At 45.4% G+C, this 26,798-nt stretch overlaps 1 protein-coding gene and 3 pseudogenes across 1 annotated transcript; all 4 read left to right on the forward strand.

Moving 5' to 3' along the window:
• The first annotated feature begins 1,339 nt into the window (after positions 1 to 1,339).
• Positions 1,340 to 4,876, forward strand: LOC117191792 (annotated as a pseudogene).
• A 2,444-nt stretch (positions 4,877 to 7,320) lies between these two features.
• On the forward strand, positions 7,321 to 10,488 carry LOC117191513 (annotated as a pseudogene).
• Positions 10,489 to 12,092: 1,604 nt separating this feature from the next.
• LOC117191061 lies at positions 12,093 to 13,880 on the forward strand (annotated as a pseudogene).
• A 5,775-nt stretch (positions 13,881 to 19,655) lies between these two features.
• On the forward strand, positions 19,656 to 20,360 carry LOC117191514. Its single transcript, XM_033396358.1, has 2 exons — positions 19,656 to 20,082; positions 20,266 to 20,360. Exons 1-2 carry the CDS (start codon positions 19,656 to 19,658, stop codon positions 20,358 to 20,360), a joined length of 522 nt encoding a protein of 173 aa, XP_033252249.1.
• Positions 20,361 to 26,798: the final 6,438 nt, after the last annotated feature.

The following is a 26,798-nucleotide window of genomic DNA, read 5'->3' on the forward strand; positions in this document are numbered from 1 at the left end:
ATTCTTGATCAGCATAATAGCCGAGTCGATTGAGCCATGTCTGTCTGTCCGTCTGTCCGTCCGTCCGTCCGTCCGTCTGTCCGTCCGTCCGTCTGTCCGTCTGTCCGTACCTTTCAGCGCCTAAGTGCTCAAAGACTATAAGAGCTAGAGCAACGATGTTTGTATCCAGACTTCTGTGATATCTCACTGCTACAAAATATTTCAAAAACTTCGCCCCGCCTACTTCGGCCCACAAAGAACGGAAATCTGTGGCATCCACATTTTTAAGATACGATAAAGCCAAAAAAGCAGAATCGTAGAGGATGACCATATGTTCTAGAGTGGTAAATCTCAACAGATCGTATAATTATTATAGCCAGAATCAAGAAAACAATTTCATTCTTCTCTCTCTAACACACAGGTCTCATGGTCGGCTTTGCCAATTGCAAAATATGAGTTCAAGGATCTCAGACCTATAAGAGCCAGAGCAACCAATTTGGTATCCACACTCCTGTGATATCGGACCTTGACCGTTTCGTGTCCAAATTCGCCACACCCTTCCACCCCGCAAAGGATGAAAATCTGGGGCATCCACAAATCTCAGAGACTATTAAGGCTAGAGTAACCAAATTTGGTATCCGCACTTCTGTTAGATCTCACTATAAAACGTTTATCTCAGAATTTCGCCCCACCCCATTCGCTCCTACAAAGAACGAAAAATCTGTTGCATCCACAATATTGCAGATTCGAGAAACTAAAAAGCAGAATCATAGATAATGACCATATCTATCAGACTGCTAAATCTGGATCAGATCGGATCATTTTTATACCCAAAAGGAACAAATCAATTGGCACTGGCTACGCAGCCCCGACGTCACGATCAGACTGATTTTCTGTCTCTCTCGCACGCACTCTTGTCGTGTCGTTCAAATTAGCGGCGTCTGCCGGGTGGCTCTCTCTCCTACTGACTTAGTATCGGTATAACTGTTAGAGTTGCGGTGTCCGCTGCAACTCACAACGTTCCCCTCGTTTTCTTTGCTTTTTGTGCGGCTTTTCGTTCGGTTTCATTTGAATTACGAGTACCCCCACAAAAACAAAGGGGCAGAGACACCACCAAGTAAAGTAAAACCAAAATAATTAAATACGTTTGCTTGCCATGTCAAAATATATGAAAGAGGGTGTGTACTGTACCTCCAGAGTGCCATGGACTTGGCCCGTGCCCTGGCCGAGCATTCAGTCATCGATTTTCAGTCGCACCGTGCAGCACACGTTTTCCTTCGCTCAATTGTCAGTCAAACACTCGTCCGCGTAGTCGTACCTGATTCTCAGTTGCGCTGCAATCAAAGTAATCGTTCTCATAATGGAGGGAAACCGTGATTTTTTCAATGAAATCATTGGCAATATTGATGATTTATTTGGTATGTAACACAATATCACACATAAACACCATACATTCGGGGTTTTTTTATTCCACAGAAAGCACTTGAAGCACCGTCGCCTTTTCTTCAGCACCATTTGGCAAGCTCCTCATTCGTGCTCGTTTCCGTGTATCTTAGTATCTGTGTCTCTGTACATGCTTTTGGTGTTCATCATCCCGCTGTGTGTGTGTGTGCTGTGTAAAATGATAATCATCAAATCCAAAAATTACACCCAATGCGCAGTTCCCGACGATCTGCACAGTGCCGGCGAGAGCTGCAGGATGGTGAGATCTCACGCACTTGGAGCGCTGTTACAACGTGATAGCGGAATCGGGAAAGCTTTTGAGCGCCAGCACGGCCTCGGCCCTGTCGCACCGGAAGCCACTGAGCGCCTCATCGCTGAAGTTGTCGGTGACCAGCTTCCTGAGCCGCTTCTCAAGCGTGCCGTTTACGAAAAGATCAAGCGCTCGCCAGACGCGACTCGACCACAGTCTCTCGCTACTCTTCATGGGGAACGGCGGTCGACTGAATATGGCCGCTTCGTCTACGACGATCAGTCAATTCTGGTCACGCGTTGCATTGTGGAGGCCTTGCGCAATCTCGACAGCTGGAGCTTCCCCTGAACCTGACCATTGGCCAATTGAGCAGGCCGAGCGCCTCATATGGGCAAGATATTCACGACCAGCTTTGCGGATGCCATTGGGGAGACGGAGTCCGGCAATTACTATACCCTCACGGAGCTGCTCGAGCCCGATTCGGAGGTGACCCTAATGCTCAGCAGTTTGGGTCTGATGACATCCCTGCTGGACACCAAAGACCTGGTGCAGGCAGCCGAGTCGACAGCATTTAATGGTGCCTCTGGCCCTATGGCCGGGCGTCTTTGTTAAATTCCGGCCGTGTGGCTGAACTGCCAGGAGCATTTGCGCGTGATCTCGACGACGAGCAGCAAGGATCCGGGCGATATGGGAGCGGCCTATACGCGGGTGGGACGAGCCGTGACCTATCTGGAGACGCAGCTGCACTTTAAGGAGAGCTATCTGCTCGGATATTTGCAATCTAGGCAGCCTTCCTGGGCACAGGCCTCAAAATGACGACGATCGTGAAGCTGCCCAATCTGATGAAGGAGATGGACAACCTAAGGCACCTGTGCGACGTGCGAGGCTCAGCATGGTGACGAACGCCTGTTCAAGCTCACGGTGCGGCTCAATCAATATGCAGAGCATGGGCATTGTGGAGTATGTGCTGTTCCATGACTATTGCACCGCCGTAACCAATATACTGTCCCTCGAGAAGGACATTCGCCTGACAAATTCAAAGCACATTGCCACCATGCTGGTGAAGATCTTCAAGCGCACAGAAGAACAGCATTGTGGATCGCAATTGAGCCTCCGGCGAATAGGATGGGATGTGATGGGATGGGTCCCATACCCCCAATGTACATAACAATACATGCTCGTACTCGTACCCGTACCTACTGTTATCTTAGAAACATACTTATATAGATCCTAACTGATCGATTCTTTGACTCTTGTGTGCCCAGCATTGCCATCAATATCCACCTACTCCTCCGCTTACGCTGAGCTTCTTCGTACGGCCGCACATATTCCAATTCCGTATCGTACGTTCTGATTTCAGTTTACACCTACGTACATACGTCCGGGGAATGTGACTCTTGTTCCGATTTTCCATATGATTTGCAATGTTTCTTTGAGTTCCACCATCGCATCAGAATCTTCGTTTGTTACCTTTGAATCAAACCAGGACCTTGTCCAAATACATCCAAGCCAACCGATGGGACTGCCCTTAACCTGCAGTAGTATGCTCTCACGGTTCGGGCAACGCGAAGGGGCACATGCCCATGCGGGCAACACAACGGACCTTTTATAGGTCAAGTGAGCTTGGGGGCGGGAGGCTCTTATCCCCCCCCCCCCCTCCCGGCTAACCGCCTTAACCTAAGCTAACCTACCTTCTCTACCCCCAAAACTCCTGCTCCTCTCGCTTTTGTGTATAGTATAGATTTCCTGGACTCTATCCCATGAGTGTGATACCCCCCGATCCCTGAGATGGAGAGAAATGACTAATGCTATATGTTCTCTGTGCAGGTCAGGCGCAGTCCATGAGCTTTCAGGCCAATCCATCTTCAAGACGGAACAGGGAAAAATATCTGGCAGACTGTGAGTATTTAGGAATACGGAATGGAGTCCACGATACATGTATACATTATTTAAGCTCTGCCGATCACCTGATCAGGGCTCTCAACCGAGATCGCTAACAAACGGCCCAAGGATCCGTGGCCTATCTCACCGGCTATCTGCAGCACTTCATGGGTGAACGGAAGCCATCACCGAAGTGGAAGTCCACACGGCACTTCCACCTCCAATGCCATGGTCAAATCTAATCCGTTGCCGTTGGCGGTCGCAATGGCATCGGCAATGCAGATTCATCGAGCTAGATGACCGATCGCTGGCCGAAGAGGAGGATATTCTGACCGTCCAGCATATGGAGGAACCGGACGAGCATGGGCAGAGCATGTTGCATTCGCCGCGGCGCACTGTACACCCTCATCGAGGAGTCTGGCATCGATATCAGCTACCGGGATGAGCTATATCGCACCGCTCGCGATGTCTCCTTTCAGGCCATATCAGCCCAACAATGCGGCAGAGATCGATCGTATATCCTGGCCAGGCGCCATCGTAGGATCGGTCGCCAAACCATTTGCATTGAGATCAGAATACATCTTTCAACTCTTTTTTCAGGACAAGTGAAACCCTTTGATCAACTGGCATTGCAGGGCTACGATCACATCCTGGACATTGAGGATGAGAGCGGTCAGTCATTGGGGATGTGGTTGCCACCCGACAGCACGAAGCCCTGGGCAAGTTCTTGGAAAAACTGCGTGGCTGGAGGAGACCCGCGAGGAGCTGCCACCAAAATTTGATCAGGCGAGAACAATGATGGAGAGAGTGAGGGAGCTAACCGCCGTCTCCAATGCCAAGTGGTTGATTAAAACCAAGAACTATACGGTACACCAACGTTTCCCACAATACAAGAACCATTTTTGATTCGATTCTTTTGATTCGCAGGTCGAACCGCCCTGCACATAGCAAGTGCTGAAGGAGTCCGAGGAAATGGTTCAGCACTTGGTGAAACTCTGTCCCGAGGCACTGAAGATCACAGATAATGTAAGTGCGTCTTACTTTAAGGTTTATTCAATGATTCTACTTGTTTTAACCACCAGCTGGAACGCACTGTTCTGCACTATGCCATGGGCACCAACTCACTGGAGAGCGTCAGTCGGATACTGATTCAGAACGGGGCAAGCGCACCGCCAAAGACCTGAAGGGCCGGCAGCCAAGTTATTATTTCATCAACAAAGCGGACATACTGCGACTTCAGGAAGAGGAGGAGGAGAGTCGCTAAAGATCGTTCTCTGGTTGTAACTCGAGTCAAGCAATATGTATAGAATAATGTTAGCGTTATAGTGCAATAAAAGAAATATACTCGTATCGAACACCTGAAAGGGTTTCAGAAACCCCACTCAAGCTGGAGCATGGCGCCTTGATTGATTAAAGCGCTTCGCTATCGGCTCGTGCCCCGAGGGACGCTATATTTTGGAGGTTGGATCGTGTGAAGCATGTGTTGGGTGTGCACAGATCCGATAGGTTGTAGCATATCACATACAACGATTGTTGTGTGTGGCGGTGCCACTCGAGCTGGTCGGGGGTGTATCGGGCAGGACTGGTGCACGCGCTGGCTCCGGCTGTATGGTCGGTAGTATGGGGGGGTTCCTATACTGGTCCTTTCCTTTACGTGCTCGCGTCGATGCATTATCTTATTATTTTTGTTCGCTGGGGGAATTAGAAGGGACAAAGCAATTAAGGGGAAAGGGAAGTTGGCCTCCGCCATGCATATCCGAACCGACGGGTAGCTGTGCTGGTGTTGGGTGCAACAGCCATGGCCCTCCCAACCTTGATCATCCTAATTCCGGAGAAAATATGGCTTATGGATGATACCTTTTCTCGCCTGGGGTCATACTCCACTCTCCCTCATCGATCCCTGCATGGCTCCTAAACAAAAATCTTCTAACAAATCATTTCCAAATCATTAACAATATTTATTTTTAACGATAGGGCCTAAAGCTAAATACATGGGTAGAAAGAAAATTATATATATTTAAGGGTAGAGTATAAGCTAGGGCAATAAGAGAAATAAAAATATAGGAATAATAATTTTAAATAATATTAATAATATGTATGATCTCAAAAACAGATGATAGGGTACTGGGAATAATTTCATGAATATTTAACTAGGAACTTTTGTAATTTAAGATTTCTTCATTTTCGTTATTTTCGTATTAATGCAAAAAGTAAGTGTAACTAATCACAGTAGCATAGGTGTGAAACACCTGCTGCCGCTGATCTGCGCTAAAGCTTAAAGCTTCCAAAGCTCTTGAGCTTTTCGTGGGATTAAGGCCACTTTACAACAAAAAAAGCTCCAACATAATTTAGGGAAAATCTAAGAATACGGCCGACCGGCTCATGTATGGTTTTTTTGTCTCTTTATGTTAAAAGTTTATAAACGATAATGGGAGTTCGTTCACTTACGTACTTTCATGTTCCGGCCACGTTCAAAAGATCTTTCGGCGAGGGGAATACCTGTAAATTTTAGAGAGAGAGCACACACACATGGACACGCATGACCACGGCTAACACCAGATTATCTTGATCTTATTTTCTTTTCCTTTTGTTTAGGGACTTTTTTTGGGCATATATAGTTCATAAATCAAATTATTCCATATTTAACTTCTATATATTATTCTTTATTCAATATTTATTCGTTTATTCAGGTTCGTTGGGGTAGGTCTTGATACATAGACCAAGGTGTGGGCGCACGGAAAAACTCCAAGCAGCTGGTTTCGTTTCACGGGCACAAAGGGGTCAACGGCCTAAGAAGCGCACATATGTTCTTTGGGAGTAAATGCACAATGGGCCACAAAGAGGTTCATACGAGTTCTGCCCGTTCCGTTGGGGTTTATTTAATACATTTAACCTGCACATGTCATGATCTGACTTTTAGGTTAGGGCGAAGCACGGTGGCAAAAAAAATTCGGGTCAGGGTCTCTTTTTCCTTGGACGAGTCTGGTTATTCCTTGTCATTAGCAAGGAAGATCACTTGACACTTTTTGTTTAGGGCTCTTGGCCCGGTGGCTGGATGGCCCACTCTCGGTCGCGACGGCTCGCGTTGGGGCGGCGAAGAGCTTGCTGCGGCCGGCGCTAAAGCTCGGAAACGGCTGAGGGGCCGCTCTCTGTCGGCGCTGAAGCTCGGGAACTGCTGAAGGGCTCGCTGTGGTGGATGGCGTTGGGGCTTTAGGTGGAGCTTCCCAACTCTACGGTGGCCCGCTTTGGGGCGATCGTCGGAAAATTCGCACCATCCTCTGCACAGTGGATCGGGGATTGGTTTCTCTTCTGGGTGGATGGGGTCTTGCTGTCGAAAGGCCGGCGGATCGTGCTGATCTCCCGAGAACTTTTATTTGATTTGTAACTTTTATTAAAATTTTTTTTTTTTTAGAGCTGGATAAGTACGTCCGTACTGTTCGGATACCACGAGGAGAGAGAGAGCTGCTTCTCCCGGAAATCAAGGCCTCCTCCAATCTTTCTTCCCTTTTTCTTTTGGATTTGTCAAAATGACAGTGGGAGGAAGAGGCCGATTAAAACGTCAGCCAAAAGAAATAATATGGGCAGCCCACGGTGACGAAGCGCACCCAATAGATGGCGTGTTAAAAGCTTAGATTTCTTTAACCCAAAAGAAGGCTTAGCCAATTCGGGTAGCATAATTTTAGGGAAAATTAAGACGTTGATGCAAACAATTTTTACAACAAGCGCACTACAAGGTCCAAGGGGTAAACACGGTCAAGATAATTGACATGGTCAGCGATAAGATTACACGTAAGCCCCGGGGCTCTCCAGAGCTCAAACTGTCTCTTGATTAAGCGCATGACTGCGACCAGAGGTCTGGCAGAGTATTTGATGCTTCGTAAAGTGGGGGGCCTTTCCTTTTCGATCGCTATCGGTACGGTGTAGATCTCCGCATCCGGATTAAAATCGTGGTACCCTCCCATTCATTAAGAACCATGAAATTCCTATCACTTGTACTCCCTATCTCGCTGTGGGCATGATTTCTGGCTTCGTTATCGATATCGTGTTTGTCAAGTGCTCTGATTTACTCTCCATAACGCGGCTGTCACTTCAGACTGCGATTAGTCCCACTAAAAACCGAGTACGCGGAAGGTGTAAAGTAAGCTGACAGTCGGTTGCAAATTGAGTTGCCTCTCGATCCTGAATGCTACTTTATAAAGTGTATCTAGTTGAGTGATTGGCATTAAACAGACTTATTTGACAATTTCTCAGGTCCCGTAATTGGCCAACGGCATGTGCAGACCTTTCTGCTCTTCCTGTCGATCGTGGTCAACTATATGGCCAAGTTTAATGCTGGCGTGGCAATTGTGGCCATGACGAATTCCGAAAGCACCAATCCCAATTTCCCTGTAAGTCTTGCCGCATCTCTGTTCTGAGCATTAGCCTAACCCTTTACTATTTTTTCCTCCAGGAATATGATTGGGATGGAAAGCAGCGCTCGTATATCCTGTACAGCTTCTTCTGGGGCTACATCATGACACAGTTCCTCGGTGGCTGGCTCTGTCGTCGCTTTGGCGCAAGGATGACCATGTTCGTGTCGACTATTGGATCGCTCAGCTGGCCCTGCTTCCGCCTTGGTGCAGCTCCTGGGGCGGCTGGCAGGCCTATTGCGTCATTCGTATGGCGATGGGCCTGTTCCAGGGCTTTTTTATTCCCCTGCATCCACGCCCACCTCGCCAACTGGAGTCCCGTAAACGAGCGCAATCGTCTGGGCGCCCTGGCCAATACGGGTCTCGACTGTGGCACTCTGCTGGCGATGTTTGCCAGTGGCCAGATTGCCGCTTCTAGCATGGCTTGGCCCGGAATCTTTTACATTTCGAGTGCCGTTGGCGTGGCCTGGTGCATCATCTGGCTGATCTTCGGCGCTAACACGCCTCGGGAATCCAAGTACATCAGCGATGAAGAGCTAAACTACATTGAGAACCTCGATCAACTCCAGTCGCACGAAGGAGGCGGAGGATTAGAAGGCGAAGGGGCCAATCCCGGTTCCCTGGGGAGCCATATGGAGTTCCGTTCCGTTCTGGGCCCTGATGATCACGCGCTGTTGCCAGTCCTGGGGCTATTCCACGCTGCAGACGGAGATGCCTTCGTACATGAACGGTGTCCTGCTGATGGACATGAAGAATAATGCCATCTTCTCGGCACCCTCGTGCCCTACTTGACCTCCTGGGTGATGGCCTTTGTGTATGCGATCATTGCGGACATCCTGCTAACAGGAGGAACCATGACCATCACAGGGATCCGCAAGACGTTCAATTCCATATCGTTCTTTATTCCCGCCATCATTTTGATCGGCATCGGATTCCTGGACAGCGAGTAGAAGACCCTGGCCGTTGTCTTGATGTGCGCTAATGTGGGTATCAATGCCGGAAGCACCATCGGCAGCACGATCAACACAATCGATCTGTCGCCCAACCATGCTGGCATCCTCATGGGTATCGTCAATACGGCGGGCAACGTTGTGGCCCATTCTAACGCCCCTCTTGGTTGGCGTTATCGTAAACGGATGATGTAAGTCCTGATCCCTATATGATCCCTACGTGGTTCACCTGATTATAAATTTAATAAAAATAAAAAATTTCGAAGGAATAATGTTCCAATAGAAAATCATTATCGGCTGGTCCGTGGTCATATAAGCACAGTATTTCTTAGAATATTCAAAACTAATTGATAAGACATAAAAAGTACAAAATAAATCAAATTATAAACCTATTTCCGTGTCAATTTTGATGAAGCTTTGATGAAGGGCAATGGCAGTTCGACATAAGTCCATAGAAATTTCATTATCTAACATAGATTATTGCTGGAGCTATCAGAAGTATTGAACGTGTTTAATGCCCATGCGATTGACGTATGGGTCGGGTGAGAACAAGATCGATGGGTGTTCAATTAAATTGACATTTCAGTTTATCCACTAAGGTCCGAAAAACTGTGACTTCGATAAGGGAAAACCATGCCATCGTAAGTGCTTTGGCTTAGAAGGGGTTGTAGTGCTCTTGGAAAGTTTAGCTGTTTCTGGTATTCCCCATTACGCGTGTCAGGGCCGCCTATCTCAAGTGGTGGCTATTGTCCAGAGGTTTATGGTATCAGCTGATGACTGGAGAATGACCAAGATCCACTGTTGCCTTAGGTCAGCGCTCTGGATGTTGGCTTATACATACATATATATATATAGTTAAATATGCGACACTTCAGTTTAAGTTTTTAAACGAGGGGGAAAGTTTGTGAGTTGCTGCGGACACCGCAACTCTACAGTTATACCCGATACTTAGTCAGTATGGCTCTCCTCCGGCAGACGCCGCTAATATTGAACGACACGACAAAGAGTGCGTGCGAGAGAGACAGAAAATCAGTCTGAGCGTGACTCAAATTGATTTGTTCCTATTGGCTATAAAAATGATCTGATCTGATCCAGATTCAGCAATCTGATAGATATGGTCATTATCTATGATTCTGCGCTTTTAGTTTTCTCGAATGTGCAATATTGTGGATGCAACAGATTTTCGTCCTTTGTGTGGGCGGAAGAGGGTGGAGCGAAATTTTGAGATACACGTTTTATAGTAAGATCTAACAGGAGTGCGGATACCAAATTTGGTTACTCTAGCCTTAATAGTCTCTGAGATTTTTGAATATCCCCAGATTTTCGTCCTTTGCGGGGGCGGAAGGGGTGTGGCGAAATTTTGAAACAAACCCGTCTCGGTCGATATATTTGGAGTGTGGATACCAAATTTGGTTGCTCTAGCTTTTATAGTCTCTGAGATCTTTGGATTCCGTTTGCGACACTGATCATCATCAGATTCCTGGACAAGGACCAGAAAACTCTGGCCATCGTTCTGATGACACTCAGTGTTGGCTTCAACAGTGCGCCACCATCGGTAGCTCCATCAACACCATAGATCTCTCGCCGAATCATGCCAGTATTGTAATGGGGATAGTCAATACAGCGGCGAATATAGTGCCCATAGTCACTCCTCTAGTTGTGGGCTTCATCGTGGAGGATACTGTAAGTGGTTGTCACCACTCCATCGAAATATCAATATCTATTAATGGTGTGGAGATAATGTTTTTTATCCCCAATCGGCCGACTAATTATTTCGAATTAAATAAAACTCGGCGCAGAAATAAAATTACGATATGTTCTTTAATGCGTGACATCCAAATTGCAAGTGTGGCTTGCCTGCCCTTTACATTGCGCTCGATCGCTATGCGCAGCTTCGCTCGGCCGACGTCGGTAGGCAGACGCAAAGCGGAGATAGCGAAGAGCGAGCTGGCAGAGAGCGTTTAGCAGGCAAGCAAGCGCAAAGCTTTAACAAACAAATGAGTGACATAGACATAAGTAACAAACAAAATAAGCGGCTGAGGGCCAAGAATTAGGTGCTATTTGGCAAGCAGCTAATCGGCTGGGTTCTGCTCCGAACAAATGGTTTCTCGTTTTTTTTAGAGGATCGTACACAATGGCAGATTGTGTTCATTATTGCGGCTGTGCTTTTCTTTGTGGGGAAATGCATATATTTGGCCTTTGGACGGCTGTATCCCAACCCTGGGATGCCGAAGACTTTTTACAGCCCCACGAACCAGAGCTGGCCGAGCGCAAGCCGAAGGCAATCGACGAAAAAATCCAGATAGTACAATTTCCGACTCTCCAGACCCGATAGAATTCCTAATCTCCCCACTTGAGTCCGTGCAGCTTTTTCTCAGAGACGCTCACGAGTGGTTCGATGGGGAATCACTCGAGCTTCGAATAGCGAAGAGGTTTAGCCCTAGATTATAGCTGTTTAATATAAGAACGTTCAATAAATTGATAGAAAGATTGTAAACACTCTTGGGCTCTTTGGGTCGGGTACATTATCGATTAGTTTATTATTTATTTAGCGGGTAGCATCGCTTATCAGGCGCGATCCATTGTTTCACGCGACGTGAACCATAAAGAATAATATTCAAAAAATAAATTAGAATCATTCATTTATGGCCCCATTGACGATGTTAACTGGAAACTACGGTTCGCCTGGTTATAGCACTTAGTTTCCGCTTTAAACGTCCACCTGGATCCGATAGAAGTTCGAGCTTTTCCGCCATAAATCTTTTGGACAAATAAACAAGTCTTTGGCAAATGGGCCATCGCATGGGGAGTGTTTTTCAGCTACCAAGGTGGTAGCTTTGTGTAAACCCAACAATATTTGCATTTGAACCGAGTACTCTCTATACGTATACATATGAATGATCTCTCTTGTACAATAGATCTGGGATGTCAATCAACTTCTGGAATCGAGGAGTTGCGTCAAAGTTAGTAGCGGTGTTTGCTCCGCGCCTCCAACGACAGGGCATCTTTCTGTGGGAGTCACCTGCGAGTCCGCAAGTAAACACTACCGTAATGTGAAGTAATGGCCAAGTACCGAAGCTTTCAGCTGTCATATAAATGCTGCTTAAACAATAACGCAAAGGCCCAGAACCGATCCGCCAACCAAACGGTGCAGACCTCAAGATCCTCCCTCCCCTGCCCTCGCTCGGTTCAGTGCTCGTGAAAAATGACTAACAAAGGTGCTAAAGGGCCTCGCATTGGCATTCGCCATCTGCAATCGTTCCTGCTCTTCCTGGGCCTTACCGCGATGCACATTGCCCGCCTCAATGTTAGCGTAGCCATCGTGGCCATGACCAATGCTGCCACAACAAATCCCAACTTTCCGGTGAGTGTGCACTGAGTTCCTCCATCTAAAGAAATCCATTTTCTGACGTGGTCCGTTGTCTACTAGGAATACGAGTGGACGGAAAAGCACAAATCGTACATATTGTCTAGCTTTTATTGGGGCTACATCGTGACCCTCTGTCCAGGCAGCTTCCTTTGTCGTCGGTATGGTGCAAAGGTCGTATTGTTCATTGCCAGCTTCGGCACGGCGGTCTTCAGCATGATGACCCATGGTGCATCTCCTGGGCCGGCTGGCAGGTCTTCTGCGCCATCCGCATCCTACAAGGTCTGTTCCAGGGCGTGATCTTCCCCTGTGTGACGGAGCACCTGGCGATGTGGTCGCCGCCAGAAGAACGGAACCGCCTGGGAGCCTTCAGCTAAACGGGAACCGACTGCGGCACTGTACTGGCCATGTTCATCAGTGGAATGATTGCCGAGAGTGCATGGGTTGGCCGGGAATCTCGTATGTCTCGGGGGCTCTCTGTGCCGCCTGGTGTGTCCTTTGGCTGATTTCGGAACCAACAATGCGCCCGAATCCCGGTTCATTGGCGAAGCGGAGTGCAAGTACATAGAGTCCTCGCTGCAGCACAACGAAGACTTCCATGATCGTATAATTCCTATTCCGTGGAAGGCGATCTGGACGTCCGTTCCGTTCTTGGCTTTGCTAGTAACGCGGTGCGCTGAAACCTATGGACTGAGCACGCTCCAAGCCGAGCTTCCGTCCTACATCAACGGCGTACTCAACATGGACATCCAGAGCAATGCAGTTTTCTCGTCGCTGCCATTCCTGGCCATGTGGCTGCTCTCCTATGTCTATCTGATTACGGCCGATGTCCTGCTCAAGAAGAAGTTCCTATCTTTAACATCCGTGCGAAAGCTGTTCAATACGCTCTCCTTCTGGATACCGGCGGCCGCCCTGATCGGCATTGGATTCCTCAACGCGGAAAAGAAAGTACTGGCCATCGTGCTGATGACACTCAGTGTGGGCGTCAACAGTGGGGCTACGATCGGTAGCTCCCTAAATACCATCGACCTCTCGCCCAATCATGCCGGAATTCTGATCGGTTTGAGCAATACGGTGGCGAATATAATACCCATCCTCACGCCACTGATTGCCGGTGAGATCGTGACCGATAAGGTGAGTCAGCCCTGCCATTGAATGTGAAAACCCCGAAAGCTAATCAATGTATCTCCTGGTTTTTTCCAACTCTTCAGCACGATCGTGGCCAATGACAGATTGTATTTGGCCTGGCCGCCATCATTTTCTTTATGGGAAACTGTGTATTCCTCGTCTGGGGTACGGCCCAGGCGCAACCCTGGATGCGGAAGACTATCTGAAGCCCAAGGATGCAGAGTCTTGCAGCGAAAAAAAGAGCCCACCGCCTGCGATCGCGCCACCCATCGATCCTGTCTTGGAGCAGACAATTAGCTGGCCAGAGAGGTATACGGTGATGGCGACGGATTGATTTGTGGCGGAAGTAGCGTTGTCGAACAATTGATTTTGTTAATCAGTATTAACTATAAGTAGGTTGTAATTCATATTTATTCTATTTACGTGGCGTGACATTGTTCAAAGTGACCGCCACGATAATTAGATATTGATCTCTAACAACACTGCGCAATGTGCCCTGCTGCATATCGATGTTCTCATATCGATGTTCTCATATCGATATTCTTCTTTCGGCGTCGGTCTCTTGCGTATGTTACTCGGAAGCACATATAATTCTGTATACTAATCTTCTGCTGTCTTACAAATAAAATAACTTTAACAGGTTATGGGCCCAGACACCAATTCACCCAGAAACAGTATAAAACAGAAACAGTGAGAAACAATAAACATTGTTTGGTGCTTAGTGAAAAGCAGTGCTAAAAAAATGGCATAGACTCATTAGTGTATGTGTGTACATAGAAAGGCAAAAGAACAAGTTGAACAAATTCGCATTGTGTTTTCTTGATTAGATCTTTGCAGCGAATCGGACCGTTGCCGTGGTTTAAGGTCCAAAATAAAGCAGTCCCAACGGATAAAGAAACACAAAAGCGAACGGGGACGCAAGTGTGTATACCAAAAAGTGCGTATGCCAAGCCGCACAAAACCGCGAGTGTGTATACCCAAAAGTGTGTATACCAAGGCATAGAAAATCGCGAGTGTGTGTGTGTAAATAGCAACTCGGAGGGATACTTAAAAGAAAACGAAAAAACAAAAGAAAGACACGGACAACAGTATTGTCGTCGTAGTTGCTTTGTGCATGAGACGATCGACAGTTACAAATTTTGCACTGTGGGACAATAAGTATAAAAAATGAGTGGAAATATGAATTTCAATATTGAGAAACTGGACGAAAACAATTATAGCACATGGGAAGTTTTGATGAGAAGTGTTCTCATACAAAATGATTTGTGGCCAATCGTCAGTGGTAAAATTGAGCTTAGTGAAAGTGCAACAAATGAGCAGCGTGCAGCTTTTGAACTAAAGGATCAAAAGGCGTTGGCGTCAATTTTACTTTGTGTTAAATCGACCCAACTAAACAATATTAAAAATTGTGTATCGTCGTCACAGGCATGGCAAAAGCTAAATAAAATTCACAGGCCAAGCGGACCAGCAAGGGTAGTGCTTTTAATTAAACAATTGTTGACGTTAAAAATGTCGGATGGTATAAGTGCACAGGAATATTTGCGGAAATTCCAGGTGGTACACGAGGCTTTAGCAGAGGTCAACATAAAGGTTGATGAAAAGATCTTATCAGTTGTGTTGCTAAATGGTTTGCCTAAATCGTATGAAAGTTTTGTTGTTGCGATTGAGACGCGAGATGATTTGCCGAGCTTGAGCATGCTAAAAATAAAAATTTCTGAAGAAGCGAATATGCAGGAAGATAGCATTAGCAAGGAAATTACAAGTAGCGCGGAACTACACGTCAGTTATGACAACAACAATTTTAAGAAAAACTTTAAGAAGGGCAAAAAGTGTTTTAAGTGCGGAAAGGAAGGGCATTTTAAATCGGAATGCCGTGCTAAAAGCAAGCAGGAAGGAGCAAACAACAAGGGCGCAAACAGTAAAAGCGGTGAAAGATTGGGTACAAAGCTTTGCGTAACCGAATATGCCAAAGTGGAACCAGAAAAATATGTACCAATCCTAAGTTTAGCTAAGCCAAATGACCAGATGTTAAATGCATGGTGCATAGACAGTGGCGCAACGGCGCATCTATGTTGTGATAAGGAACGCTTTGTGTCGTTCACGGAAGATAATCAAAAAGTATTTTTAGCCGGCGGTAAATCACTTATTGCTGAAGGGCATGGAACTGTTCAAGTAAAGTTCGGTGATAGATCCGTTACGCTGGAAAAGGTTATCTTGGTACCAGATTTGCAGTACAATTTTATATCGGTCACAAAACTATTAAAACATGGAAAAAAAAGTTGTGTTTGAGAAAATCAAGCGATGATTTTTGAAACGGAAAATAGTTATAAAGGCACATCCTGAAAATGGATTGTTTATGGTTCAGGACAATCAGGAAAAGTGTATGAACATTGTAAATGTTGAGGCAGATGCATTTCAAATGCCACAATAGGTCGGCCATGTACATTTTGACGCATTAAAGGAAATGGTTAACAAGGAGATGGTAATATGTCTCAAGGGCATATACAAGCCAAAACAAGTGTGTGCAACATGCGCAAAAAGTAAAATTTGCGTGCAACCATTCAATCGAGCACAAACAGGTCAAAGGGCGTTCTAGACTTAATACATACTGATGTATGCGGTCCAATGCAAAAGCAGTCAATGGGAGGCAATCGATATTCGCCACATTTATTGATGATTGTTCAAGATATGTATCAGTAAGTTTCCTAAAAACCAAAGGTCAGGTTTTCGAGGCTTTTAAAGAATTTAAAAGTCAAGTTGAGTGCCAAACTGGGAGAAAAGTCAAGGTTTTACGGAGCGACAATGGCCGAGAATACATATCAAACGTTTTTGATAATTACCTAAACCAAAATGGAATAAAGCGAAACTTAACAGTGCCATATACACCTCAACAAAACGGAGTTGCAGAAAGGGCCAACAGAACATTGGTAGAAATGGCAAGAAGTATGCTGCTGCATGCTGGGTTAAGTGAATGCTATTGGGCAGAAGCGATTCGAACTGCCACGTATTTGCGAAATAGAGTGGCAAGCAGCTGATTGAGCGGTGTGACACCTTTTGAAATATGGACAGGTAGAAAGCCAGTGGTATCGCATTTAAGAGTTTTTGGCTCAGTAGCGATAGCTCTAGATAAAACAAAGAAATCAAAGTTCGCACAGAAAGGCTTAGAGTATATAATGGTGGGCTACTCGGATACGGCCAAAGCATACCGTTTGGTCAGTAAAGAAACCAGGAAACTCGTAGAGAGTAGGGATGTCATTTTTGTAGAACCTGAAGGGGCAAACTAGATGCATCATGTTCCAATGACATGGCATCAATTGAGGGTTCAACAAAACCAGGACTCTGAACTTGAAATGGATAGCGAGCAATTTAAAGATCCAGAAAATGAGCCAGAAAATCAGGAGGAGATTAGGTCTAGTAATGACATTCTTGTAATTCCAGAACCAATAAGAGGAACAGGACGTCCAACCATAGTACGGACGGGCAAACCAGGACGACCAAGGAAGCAGTATCATATGCTCAATGCGATACTGGCAGCAGACGTACAAGTTCCACAAAACTACGCACAAGCTGAACGTCCTACTGAGGCGAGATATGGAAAGTATCAATGAAGGACGAGTACGAATCTCTCGTGAAGAACGGCACGTGGTCGCTTACTAAATTGCCTAGCGGGAAAAAGTCCATTGGATGCAGATGGGTTTATGCAGTTAAGTCCAATCCGGATGGAAGCGTGAACAGGCTCAAATCACGTCTGGTGGCGAAAGGTTGTAGCTAACGCTACGGGATCGACTACAAGGAAACATTTGCACCAGTTGTACGCCACGCAACTATCAGGTTGATAATTGCACTTGCAGTCAACATGGTCTCCACCTTCATCAAATGGATGTTGTCACGGCGTATCTCAACGGCGAATTAGAAGATGAGGTTTTTATGAGACAACCTGAGGGCTTCATCAGCGAAGTTCACCCAAATCACGTTTTGAGGCTTCACAAAAGTATATATGGCCTAAAACAATCAGGAAGAGTGTGGAACTCTACGTTGGATGCAACGCTGAGACGCATTGTTTTATACCGACTGTCAACGAACCCTGTCTGTATTGTAAGCCAGGTAAAAATATGTGTCTAATAGCTGTCTACGTAGATGACATTATTTGGCGTGTAAGGACCTAGATGATATATCTGATATCAAGATAAAGATCGCAGCAGAATTTGATGTGGTTGACATCGGGCCTATGCAATACTTTTTAGGTATTGAGGTGAAACGTGAAGGCAGTACGGGTGCGATTTCAATCAGCCAACGGAAGTATATTAGAGAGTTGATCGAACAGTACAATTTGAAAGATTGTCGACAGACGTCCACTCCTCTTGAAGCTGGTTACCAGGTGGCATGCAACAAAGAGGACTGCCGCAGGGTCGACATCATTAGTTACGTATATTTAAAGTTTGTAAACATGCGTTGTGTTGAGGAGGAGTGTTCAAAGTGACCGCCACGATAATTAGATATTGATCTCTAACAACACTGCGCATGTGCCCTGCTGCATATCGATGTTCTCATATCGATGTTCTCATATCGATATTCTTCTTTCGGCGTCGGTCTCTTGCGTATGTTACTCGGAAGCACATATAATTCTTTATACTAATCTTCTGCTGTCTTACAAATAAAATAACTTAAACAGACATGCGCGCGGGACTTGAGTAAATTTACTTATTTTTCAATAGATTCGGTTCGATTTGCTTTGTTTTTGTTGCCAACAACGCTTGCGATTTGGTACTCGAATCGAGGACTCTAATCTAATCTCTTAATTTATCTTATAAATTGATATAAGCACATATATTTATATGGGATTTTCACACCAATCGCGACCAATTTTCAATGGTGCTGCAGAGAAGACAAGTGGATCGGACCTGTGGGTACTCTCCCTAATAAAACAATTGCCACAGCTGTTTGGGGTACAAAAAAAGGAAATGAAAAATTGTGATACTTAGAAATATAAATTAAACTTGTTGAATTTCCTTCTCGCTCTGCTTTGTACTTGGCTCTATTTACACTTGTTAGCTGTTGCTTGATCTGGGAATTCATATGCCTACACGTGTGGAATGCGTATGGATCCGATAACATACTTACTACACTCGTAGGCATGAGGAACAGCTTTTAAATCGCGGATCAATGTTTGAGACCAGCCTTCTTCTTTCGCGTGAATTGAGTTAGGTCTGTGCTATTTAAATCGTAGATCCGTACTATCTGGAATAGGGGGAACAGCTTTAAATCGGCCATGGCCAGCTTCTTCTTTCGCTTGGAATGCATCCTATCTAGTGCAAAGATTCCGTACTATCTGGAAATGGTAAACAGATTTAAGTCAACAACGGATCAGGTGTTTGAGACCAGCCTTCTTCCTTCCATTGCATTGAGTAAGGTCTGTTTGCTATCTAATCAATGGCAAGTTGAACCATAATTATCGCTTAACCATCGATCGCTTTGTCATCTGATAAAACAGAATCTAATTGCAGGAACCAATCTGAGAGCAATTACCTCAATCGATTGATATCAAGCGCCGGGGTGACTGGGTGAACTGGTGACTGGGAGTTCTCCGTTTGCCAATTGATAAGAATACATATATTACCCGCTACTGTTTTGGAATTATTTCTCCTTGTCATTGTTATTGTTTGGTTTGGGTCTCGTCTGCCTGTTTTGTCCAGTCCCCTTTGCTTGTGGCCTAGTCTTTGGCTTTACGAGGAATTTATTGGGGCCCTGGCAATTAGCTAAAGTGATTTACTGTAAAGCAAATCAGTTTTCCTGTTTGTTTAGGAACTGTTTTCCAATCGTGATCTATTAAGTAAGTCAGTATTTTGTCTAGAAATTAATAAGCTTAAGTTTAAGGCTTAAGGCCAGTGGCAATGTAACATTCTGAATCGTATCAGTGGAGCAGCATATAATACAGATCTTGTTTTCCTTCTGATTGCATCGTAGCATGTGGATTAGTGACGTCGTTGCCTCCTGGTTAAGAACACAAGAGCGTCGTTGGCCAGAAATCAAGTTTCGGTGCAGTTTCGTTATTGGTTTTGACACACACAAGAGGTTTGCATTGGCTGCAGCTACCTATCTTTGGTGACCAAAGATTCATTTCACAACATTTTCTTTGCAGGACCCGCATTGGGCATCCGTCACCTCCAGGTGCTGTTCCTCTTCACGTGCGCAACTCTGGTCATGCTCCAGCAAATGAACATGAGCGTTGCCATGTGTGGCGATTACGAATGCCAACCAGCAGCAATCTAGACTATCCAGAGTACCATCTAACGGGGGAGCAGAAGTCGTATATTCTGAGCAAGTACCTTTCTGGCGCTGCTGCTTCACCCAACTGCTGGGCGGGCTACTTCTCCAGTAGATTCGGATGCTGCTTTTTTGTGATATCGCTGGCCACCGGTCTCTTCAGCGTGGTCACGTCCGTTCTCTATTGCCGGGGGGGCTGGAAACTGCTTTTTGGGGTGCGCCTTCTGCAGGCCCTGGTCATGGGCGGCATGTGGCCCTGCCTGTACATGCATCTGGCCAAATGGTGTCCCAAAAAGAAGCAGAATCACTTTGGTGGCGTCATGACGACTGGCCTGGACTGTGGTACAGACCTCAGTGGAGTCCTTTCCGCCTCTCACCTCGGTTGGCCCAGCTCTTTCTATGTCCAGATAAGTGAGTGTGCCAGCCTCATTTTAAGCCCATTTTTAATGAGTTGTTTCCTAGGTTACGTTGGGTTTGTGTTGGTGCCTGCTTTGGCTGCGCTATGGCGCCAATTCTCCCTCCGAATCGCTCTTTATTTCGCTGGCTGAGAGGAAATATATTGAGTTGTCCCTGGAACACAGTAATGCCCCAAAGGCGAGATCACCAGTGCCCTGGCGTCACATATTGACCGTCCGTTTCTCGTTCTGGCCTTCTGCAAGATGAGTCAGGCCTGCAGCTTCTACACGTAGGTGAGCGCCACTAGAGCAATGGCTGGAGTCCAGGAGGCATACGAATTGATGGTTTTGCGAAGAATTGGCAGGGGAATGTTCCGCCGCTGCGTCAGATACTCGGCCAGGAAGATGAAAAAGTAGGAAAACATCAGCATGATCACAAAGGGCAGCGCGGAGAGCAAGGCGTTCGCCCAAATGCTATACCGGAAGATGCCATGAATGTAACGTGGAATTTGCGCAGTTCTGTTTGTGGGAAATTTGTTGTATTTGATTTTTGGCGAAATGACTGTGCAGCCTTGGAATGGACCCAAGCCCGTGGAGACAGGAACTGCAGTGGAAAACCAAACAGCAGAACCTATGCCAGCTCCAGATGGGCCGCCTTCCATGGAGAAATTTACCTATTTTTAGCACCACTTCGATCCAGAATTTCACGCGATTCAGGTGGAAATCCCTATCGATGCTGTGACCCCAAAGATCAGCGTTCCTTAGGGCGTTCCGGGGCTGTTGGTTGGCGTTGAAGATGTAGAAGCGTGGACGTACAATGCACGTTGTGAGCTCTAGGGCGAGAATATCGGCAATCTGACAAAGAAAAGTGGAAAAGGGTGTAGGGGCCGAATTAAGGGAAAGAGTCTGGAACATCACGGATAAGCACAGTTTTCTTTTGGTAATGCTTAAAAGTGCAGATACATAGTAACTCCGAAAGTGGATCGTAAGCTGCAAGCTTTCCGAAAAGCTTTCTAAAGAGAGTCGGCGCGCAGCGCACGCATTTAAGCGACAGACGTCACGTTTACCTTGACCCAAGAGAGTAGCGTAGCGTAGGGAGAGCATAGATTAAAAGCTTGACCAAAATTTCGCTCAATTGGGCGAAAGATCATCCGATTATGCAGTTAAAGTTTCCAAATATCATCCAATCTTCGAGCTTTTGGTTCGGTACCGCTTAGCTGAACTTGCAGAAGTTGGGCTGGAGTTATTGACTGAGAATCGATTGATTAAAGCGGACGTGTTTACTCGGGAATAAATAAATATATATATATATATTTAGCCAACGAACAGTTCTGGCATCTACGCCATACCTCTTGAGTTGAGTTTCAATTAAGACCAAGAATCAGTAGATTTACCCAGGAAAGCAGTGTAAAGAAAAACCTAGCTGGTATGTCCGTGATTAGTTTGGAAAGTGTTCGTGGTAATATATATATATATATAAGAATTTGTGTTATAGGACGGCGGCCCGTAGCCACGGTACTGTTCGTGCGATCATCAGTTGCATAGGAGTGCATATCGGTGTGGTCTACGAGAGTTGTGGGGCGGATCGAAAAGACCAGTAGTGAACCCGCGGGAAAACACCGAACAGCGAGACCTGCAGCTTGGCGTTGTCTGTCGAAAGCCTCAACAACCGTGTGGATGCACGGCGAAAACCAAGAGGCGCCTCCGGAACTTTATTTTTGGCGTCATTGATGCCACCCGTTATCGAGCCTCCAATGAAAGTGTAGTCCGCAGACCGACGTCGAATCGGATCGGCAACCTGAAGTCAAGCTAAGGAGCTAATGTACCCCATCGTCAACTGATTTAGCTGCGCCAGCGACACCCAATAATGAACTCGAATTGATTGCATTATTGTTGGATACTTCCGGAGGCGCAGTCCTACTCAGCCTGGCTGACATGTCTCTCGACCACGTCAATAGAGGATCGTAGTTATTCGTTGATGTAACACACGCCCCGTTTTCCTCTAGATTTCAAGTGCCAGGCTAAAACCATTCTCTTTCGTCACACGATGTATACAGTTTTATAGTTATACCAGATACTCAAAATGAGTATTGGGGTATATTAGATTTGTGGTAAAAGTGGATGTGTGTAACGTCCAGAAGGAATCGTTTCCGACCCCATAAAGTATATATATTCTTGATCAGCATCAATAGCCGAGTCGATTGAGCCATGTCTGTCTGTCCGTCCGTCCGTCTGTCCGTCTGTCCGTCCCCTTCAGCGCCTAGTGCTCAAAGACTATAAGAGCTAGAGCAACGATGTTTTGGATCCAGACTTCTGTGATATGTCACTGCTACAAAAATATTTTAAAACTTCGCCCCGCCCACTTCCGCCCCCACAAAAGACGAAAATCTGTGGCAACCACATTTTTAAAGATATGATAAAACCAAAAACGCAGAATCGTAGAGGATGACTATATGTTTTAGCATGTAAGATCTCAACCAGATCGTATAATTATTATAGCCAGAATCAAGAAAACAATTTCATTCTTACTCGCTCTGTCTCTCTCTAACACACAGGTTTCATGGTCGGTTTTGCCAATTGCAAAATATGAGTTCAAAGATCTCAGAACCTATAAGAGCCAGAGCAACCAAATTTGGTATCCACACTCCTGTGATATCGGACCTTGACCGTTTCGTGTCCAAATTTCGCCACACCCCCTTCCGCCCCCGCAAAGGACGAAAATCTGGGGCATCCACAAATCTCAGAGACTATTAAGGCTAGAGTAACCAAATTTGGTATCCGCACTTCTGTTAGATCTCACTATAAAACGTTCATCTCAGAATTTCGACCCACCCCCTTCCGCCCCCACAAAGGACGAAAATCTGTTGCATCCACAATATTGCACATTCGAGAAAACTAAAAACGCAAAATCCTAGATAATGACCATATCTATCAGATTCCTGAATCTGGATAAGATCAGATAATTTTTATAGCCAAAAGGAACAAATCAATTTGCAGTGGCTACGCAGCTCCCGACGTCACGATCATACTGATTTTCTGTCTCTCTCGCACGCACTCTTTGTCGTGTCGTTTAATATTAGCGGCGTCTGCAGGAGGAGAGCCATACTGACTAAGTATCGGGTATAAATGTAGAGTTGCGGTCTCCGCAGCAACTCACAACGTTCCCCCCCGTTAGTTATGTAACCCAGCCAATAAATGGTTTTTGGAAACTAATGGGTATGAGAGCAACATTAATTTTTCTTGAGATTACAAAGCAGTACACTCTAGTACGCTCACGTGCATATATACTCGTATTAAATATCTTTTCTATTCCTTAGAAGTATACACCAACGTCATCATTGAGCTCAACGATCACGGATGGAATAAACGGTACTAGCCTACCAAAAGCGCTGTGAGTTTGTAAATAAGAACAAGTACATATATGCACTGAGCTGGGAAGTAACCTGCGTGTTACATATATTTATACCCGATACTCAAAATGAGTATTGGGGTATATTAGATTTGTGGTAAAAGTGGATGTGTGTAACGTCCAGAAGGAATCGTTTCCGACCCCATAAAGTATATATATTCTTGATCAGCATCAATAGCCGAGTCGATTGAGCCCTGTCTGTCTGTCCGTCCGTCCGTCCGTCCGTCCGTCCGTCCGTCCGTCTGTTTAACTGTTTAACGTTATTCAAGGGTCTATACGGTCAGGTTACCTGTATATCATAGGTTGGGAGGGTAGAGAAGATAGAGATTCTCACTAACACTGGAGTTTCTCATCATTTGAGTAGAGTAATTGATAAGTATGTCCACACCTTCCACAACCAACTTGTTAGTCCCATAACCAATTCCTTGCTCCGGTTAAACCTGGATTCTGTTGTTAGTTTTATGTTTGGTTCTTCTTTTTTTTTTTTATACCCGATACTCAAAATGAGTATTGGGGTATATTAGATTTGTGGTAAAAGTGGATGTGTGTAACGTCCAGAAGGAATCGTTTCCGACCCCATAAAGTATATATATTCTTGATCAGCATCAATAGCCGAGTCGATTGAGCCAAGTCTGTCTGTCCGTCTGTCCGTCTGTCCGTCCGTCCGTCTGTCCGTCTGTCCGTCTGTCCGTCCGTCCGTCTGTCCGTCTGTCCGTCCGTCCGTCTGTCCGTCCCCTTCAGCGCCTAGTGCTCAAAGACTATAAGAGCTAGAGCAACGATGTTTTGTATCCAGACTTCTGTGATATGTCACTGCTACAAAAATATTTCAAAACTTCGCCCCGCCCACTTCCGCCCCCACAAAAGACGAAAATCTGTGGCATTCACAATTTTAAAGATATGAGAAAACCAAAAACGTAGAATTGTAGAGAATGACCATATCTTTCAGACTGCCTAATCTGAATTGGATCGTATTATTATTATAGCCAGCATCAAGAAAACAATTTCATTTTTTCTCGCCCTGTCTCTCTCTAACATACACGTAGCATAGGCGGTAAAACATTAGAGTAAAACATTAGCGCCTAGATCTCAGAGACTATAAAAGCTAGAGCAACCAAATTTGGTATCCACACACCTAATATATCGGACCGAGACGAGTTTGTTTCAAAATTTCGCCACACCCCCTTCCGCCCCCGCAAAGGACGAAAATCTGGGGCATACACAAATCTCAGAGACTATTAAGGCTAGAGTAACCAAATTTGGTATCCGCACTTCTGTTAGATCTCACTATAAAACGTTTATCTCAGAATTTCGCCCCACCCCTTTCCGCCCCCACAAAGGACGAAAATCTGTTGCATCCACAATATTGCCAATTCGAGAAAACTAAAAACGCAGAATCATAGATAACGACCATATCTATCAGATTGCTGTATCTGGACCAGATCAGATAATTTTTATAGCCAAAAGGAACAAATCAATTTGCACTGGCTACACAGCGCCCGACGTCACGCTCAGACTAATTTTCTGTCTCTCTCGCACGCACTCTTTGTCGTGTCGATTAATATTAGCGGCGTCTGCCGGAGGAGAGCCATACTGACTTAGTATCGGGTATAACTGTAGAGTTGCGGTGTCCGCAGCAACTCACAACGTTCCCCCTCGTTTAATTTTTTAAATGTGCACCTAAAACATTATGCGAGTGTGTGTCAGTATGTGATAGGAGAGAGTAGAACGAACCCCGTCAATCCGGCGAGCTTAGTCAGAGCATAGCTAGAGGTGCACACGAAATCTCTTCATACTAGTATGGGTAAACAACAGCTATCCCACACCTGCACGCGACATAATTGGCGCCCAACGTGGGGCCCGAAGGGACATGATCTCTCGTAAAGTTGGTACTTAACTTTAGTACCAGAGGCATGTAATTCTGGGGCTAGGCTCCACCATAGCTCTATATTCCATCCAAAACAATAATTCTCTGGTAATGCCATACTGATAGATCTCTCCGGGTGGGAGTACGACAGCTGTTGCCTACGGAACTTACGACTATTTTTCATGGTTGGAAAAGTCGACCTATGTATAATCTGTTGTCTCTTACGCCGGATGGACTAGCTTATATAGGTAGTTACAATATGCTAATATCACGATATAGGACTCCACCAACGAGATAACTAAAGATGTTGACTTAGGGAACTGCGGGAGTTATTCAAAAGACGGATACCCCGGCTCAAAGTTATATTCATTAAATTATCTCGAGCTTGGCTGTAGAGATTCCCTTATCAAACTCTAGTTTGTGTTAGGAAAAAGTCACAGATTTTAGGAATCACGATCGTCTATTTATGATAAGTAGAGACTGTCCATTATCCGGACTTATACCTTCGAAACTGGTAATAGAACTGGCCAACATACCCAACTTAATTACTCAACTATTCAAATGGAAACGTACAGTTAGTAGTAGACCACCTAGATCATGCCTGGAGAGGGCGAACATATTAATTATTTACCGACGGAAATAAGAAAAATTTCATATTCATTAACTCATATTTGCATATTAGTTTCATAATTTTATTTTCATTATTATTATTTTTTTATACCTGATAATCAAAATGAGTATTGGGGTATATTAGATTTGTGGTAAAAGTGGATGTTTGTAACGTCCAAAATGAATCGTTTCCGACCCCATAAAGTATATATATTCTTGATCAGCATCAATAGCCGATTCGATTGAGCCATGTCTGTCTGTCCGTCTGTCTGTCTGTCCGTCCGTCCGTCTGTCCGTCTGTCCGTCCCCTTCAGCGCCTAGTGCTCAAAGACTATAAGAGCAAGAGCAACGATGGTTCGGATCCAGACTTCTGTGATATGTCACTGCTACAAGAATATTTCAAAACTTTGCCCCGCCCACTTCCGCCCCCACAAAGGGCGAAAATCTGTGGCATCCACAATTTCGACGATACGAGAAAACTAAAAACGCAGAATCGTAGAAGATGACTATATCTTCTAGAGTCCAAAATCTGAACCAGATCCTTTAATTATTATAGCCAGAATCAAGAAAACAATTTCATTTTTTCTCGCCCTGTCTCTCTCTAACACACACGTAGCATAGGCGGCTTTGCTTAGAGTAAAACATTAGCGCCTAGATCTCAGAGACTATAAAAGCTAGAGCAACCAAATTTGGTATCCACACTCCTAATATATCGGACCGAGACCAATTTGTTTCAAAATTTCGCCACACCCCCTTCCGCCCCCGCAAAGGATGAAAATCTGGGGATATTCAAAAAGCTCAGAGACTATTAAGGCTAGAGTAACCAAATTTGGTATCCGCACTCCTGTTA

Source organism: Drosophila miranda (genome assembly GCF_003369915.1).
Source record: "Drosophila miranda strain MSH22 chromosome Y unlocalized genomic scaffold, D.miranda_PacBio2.1 Contig_Y1_pilon, whole genome shotgun sequence".
NCBI lineage: Eukaryota > Metazoa > Arthropoda > Insecta > Diptera > Drosophilidae > Drosophila > Drosophila miranda.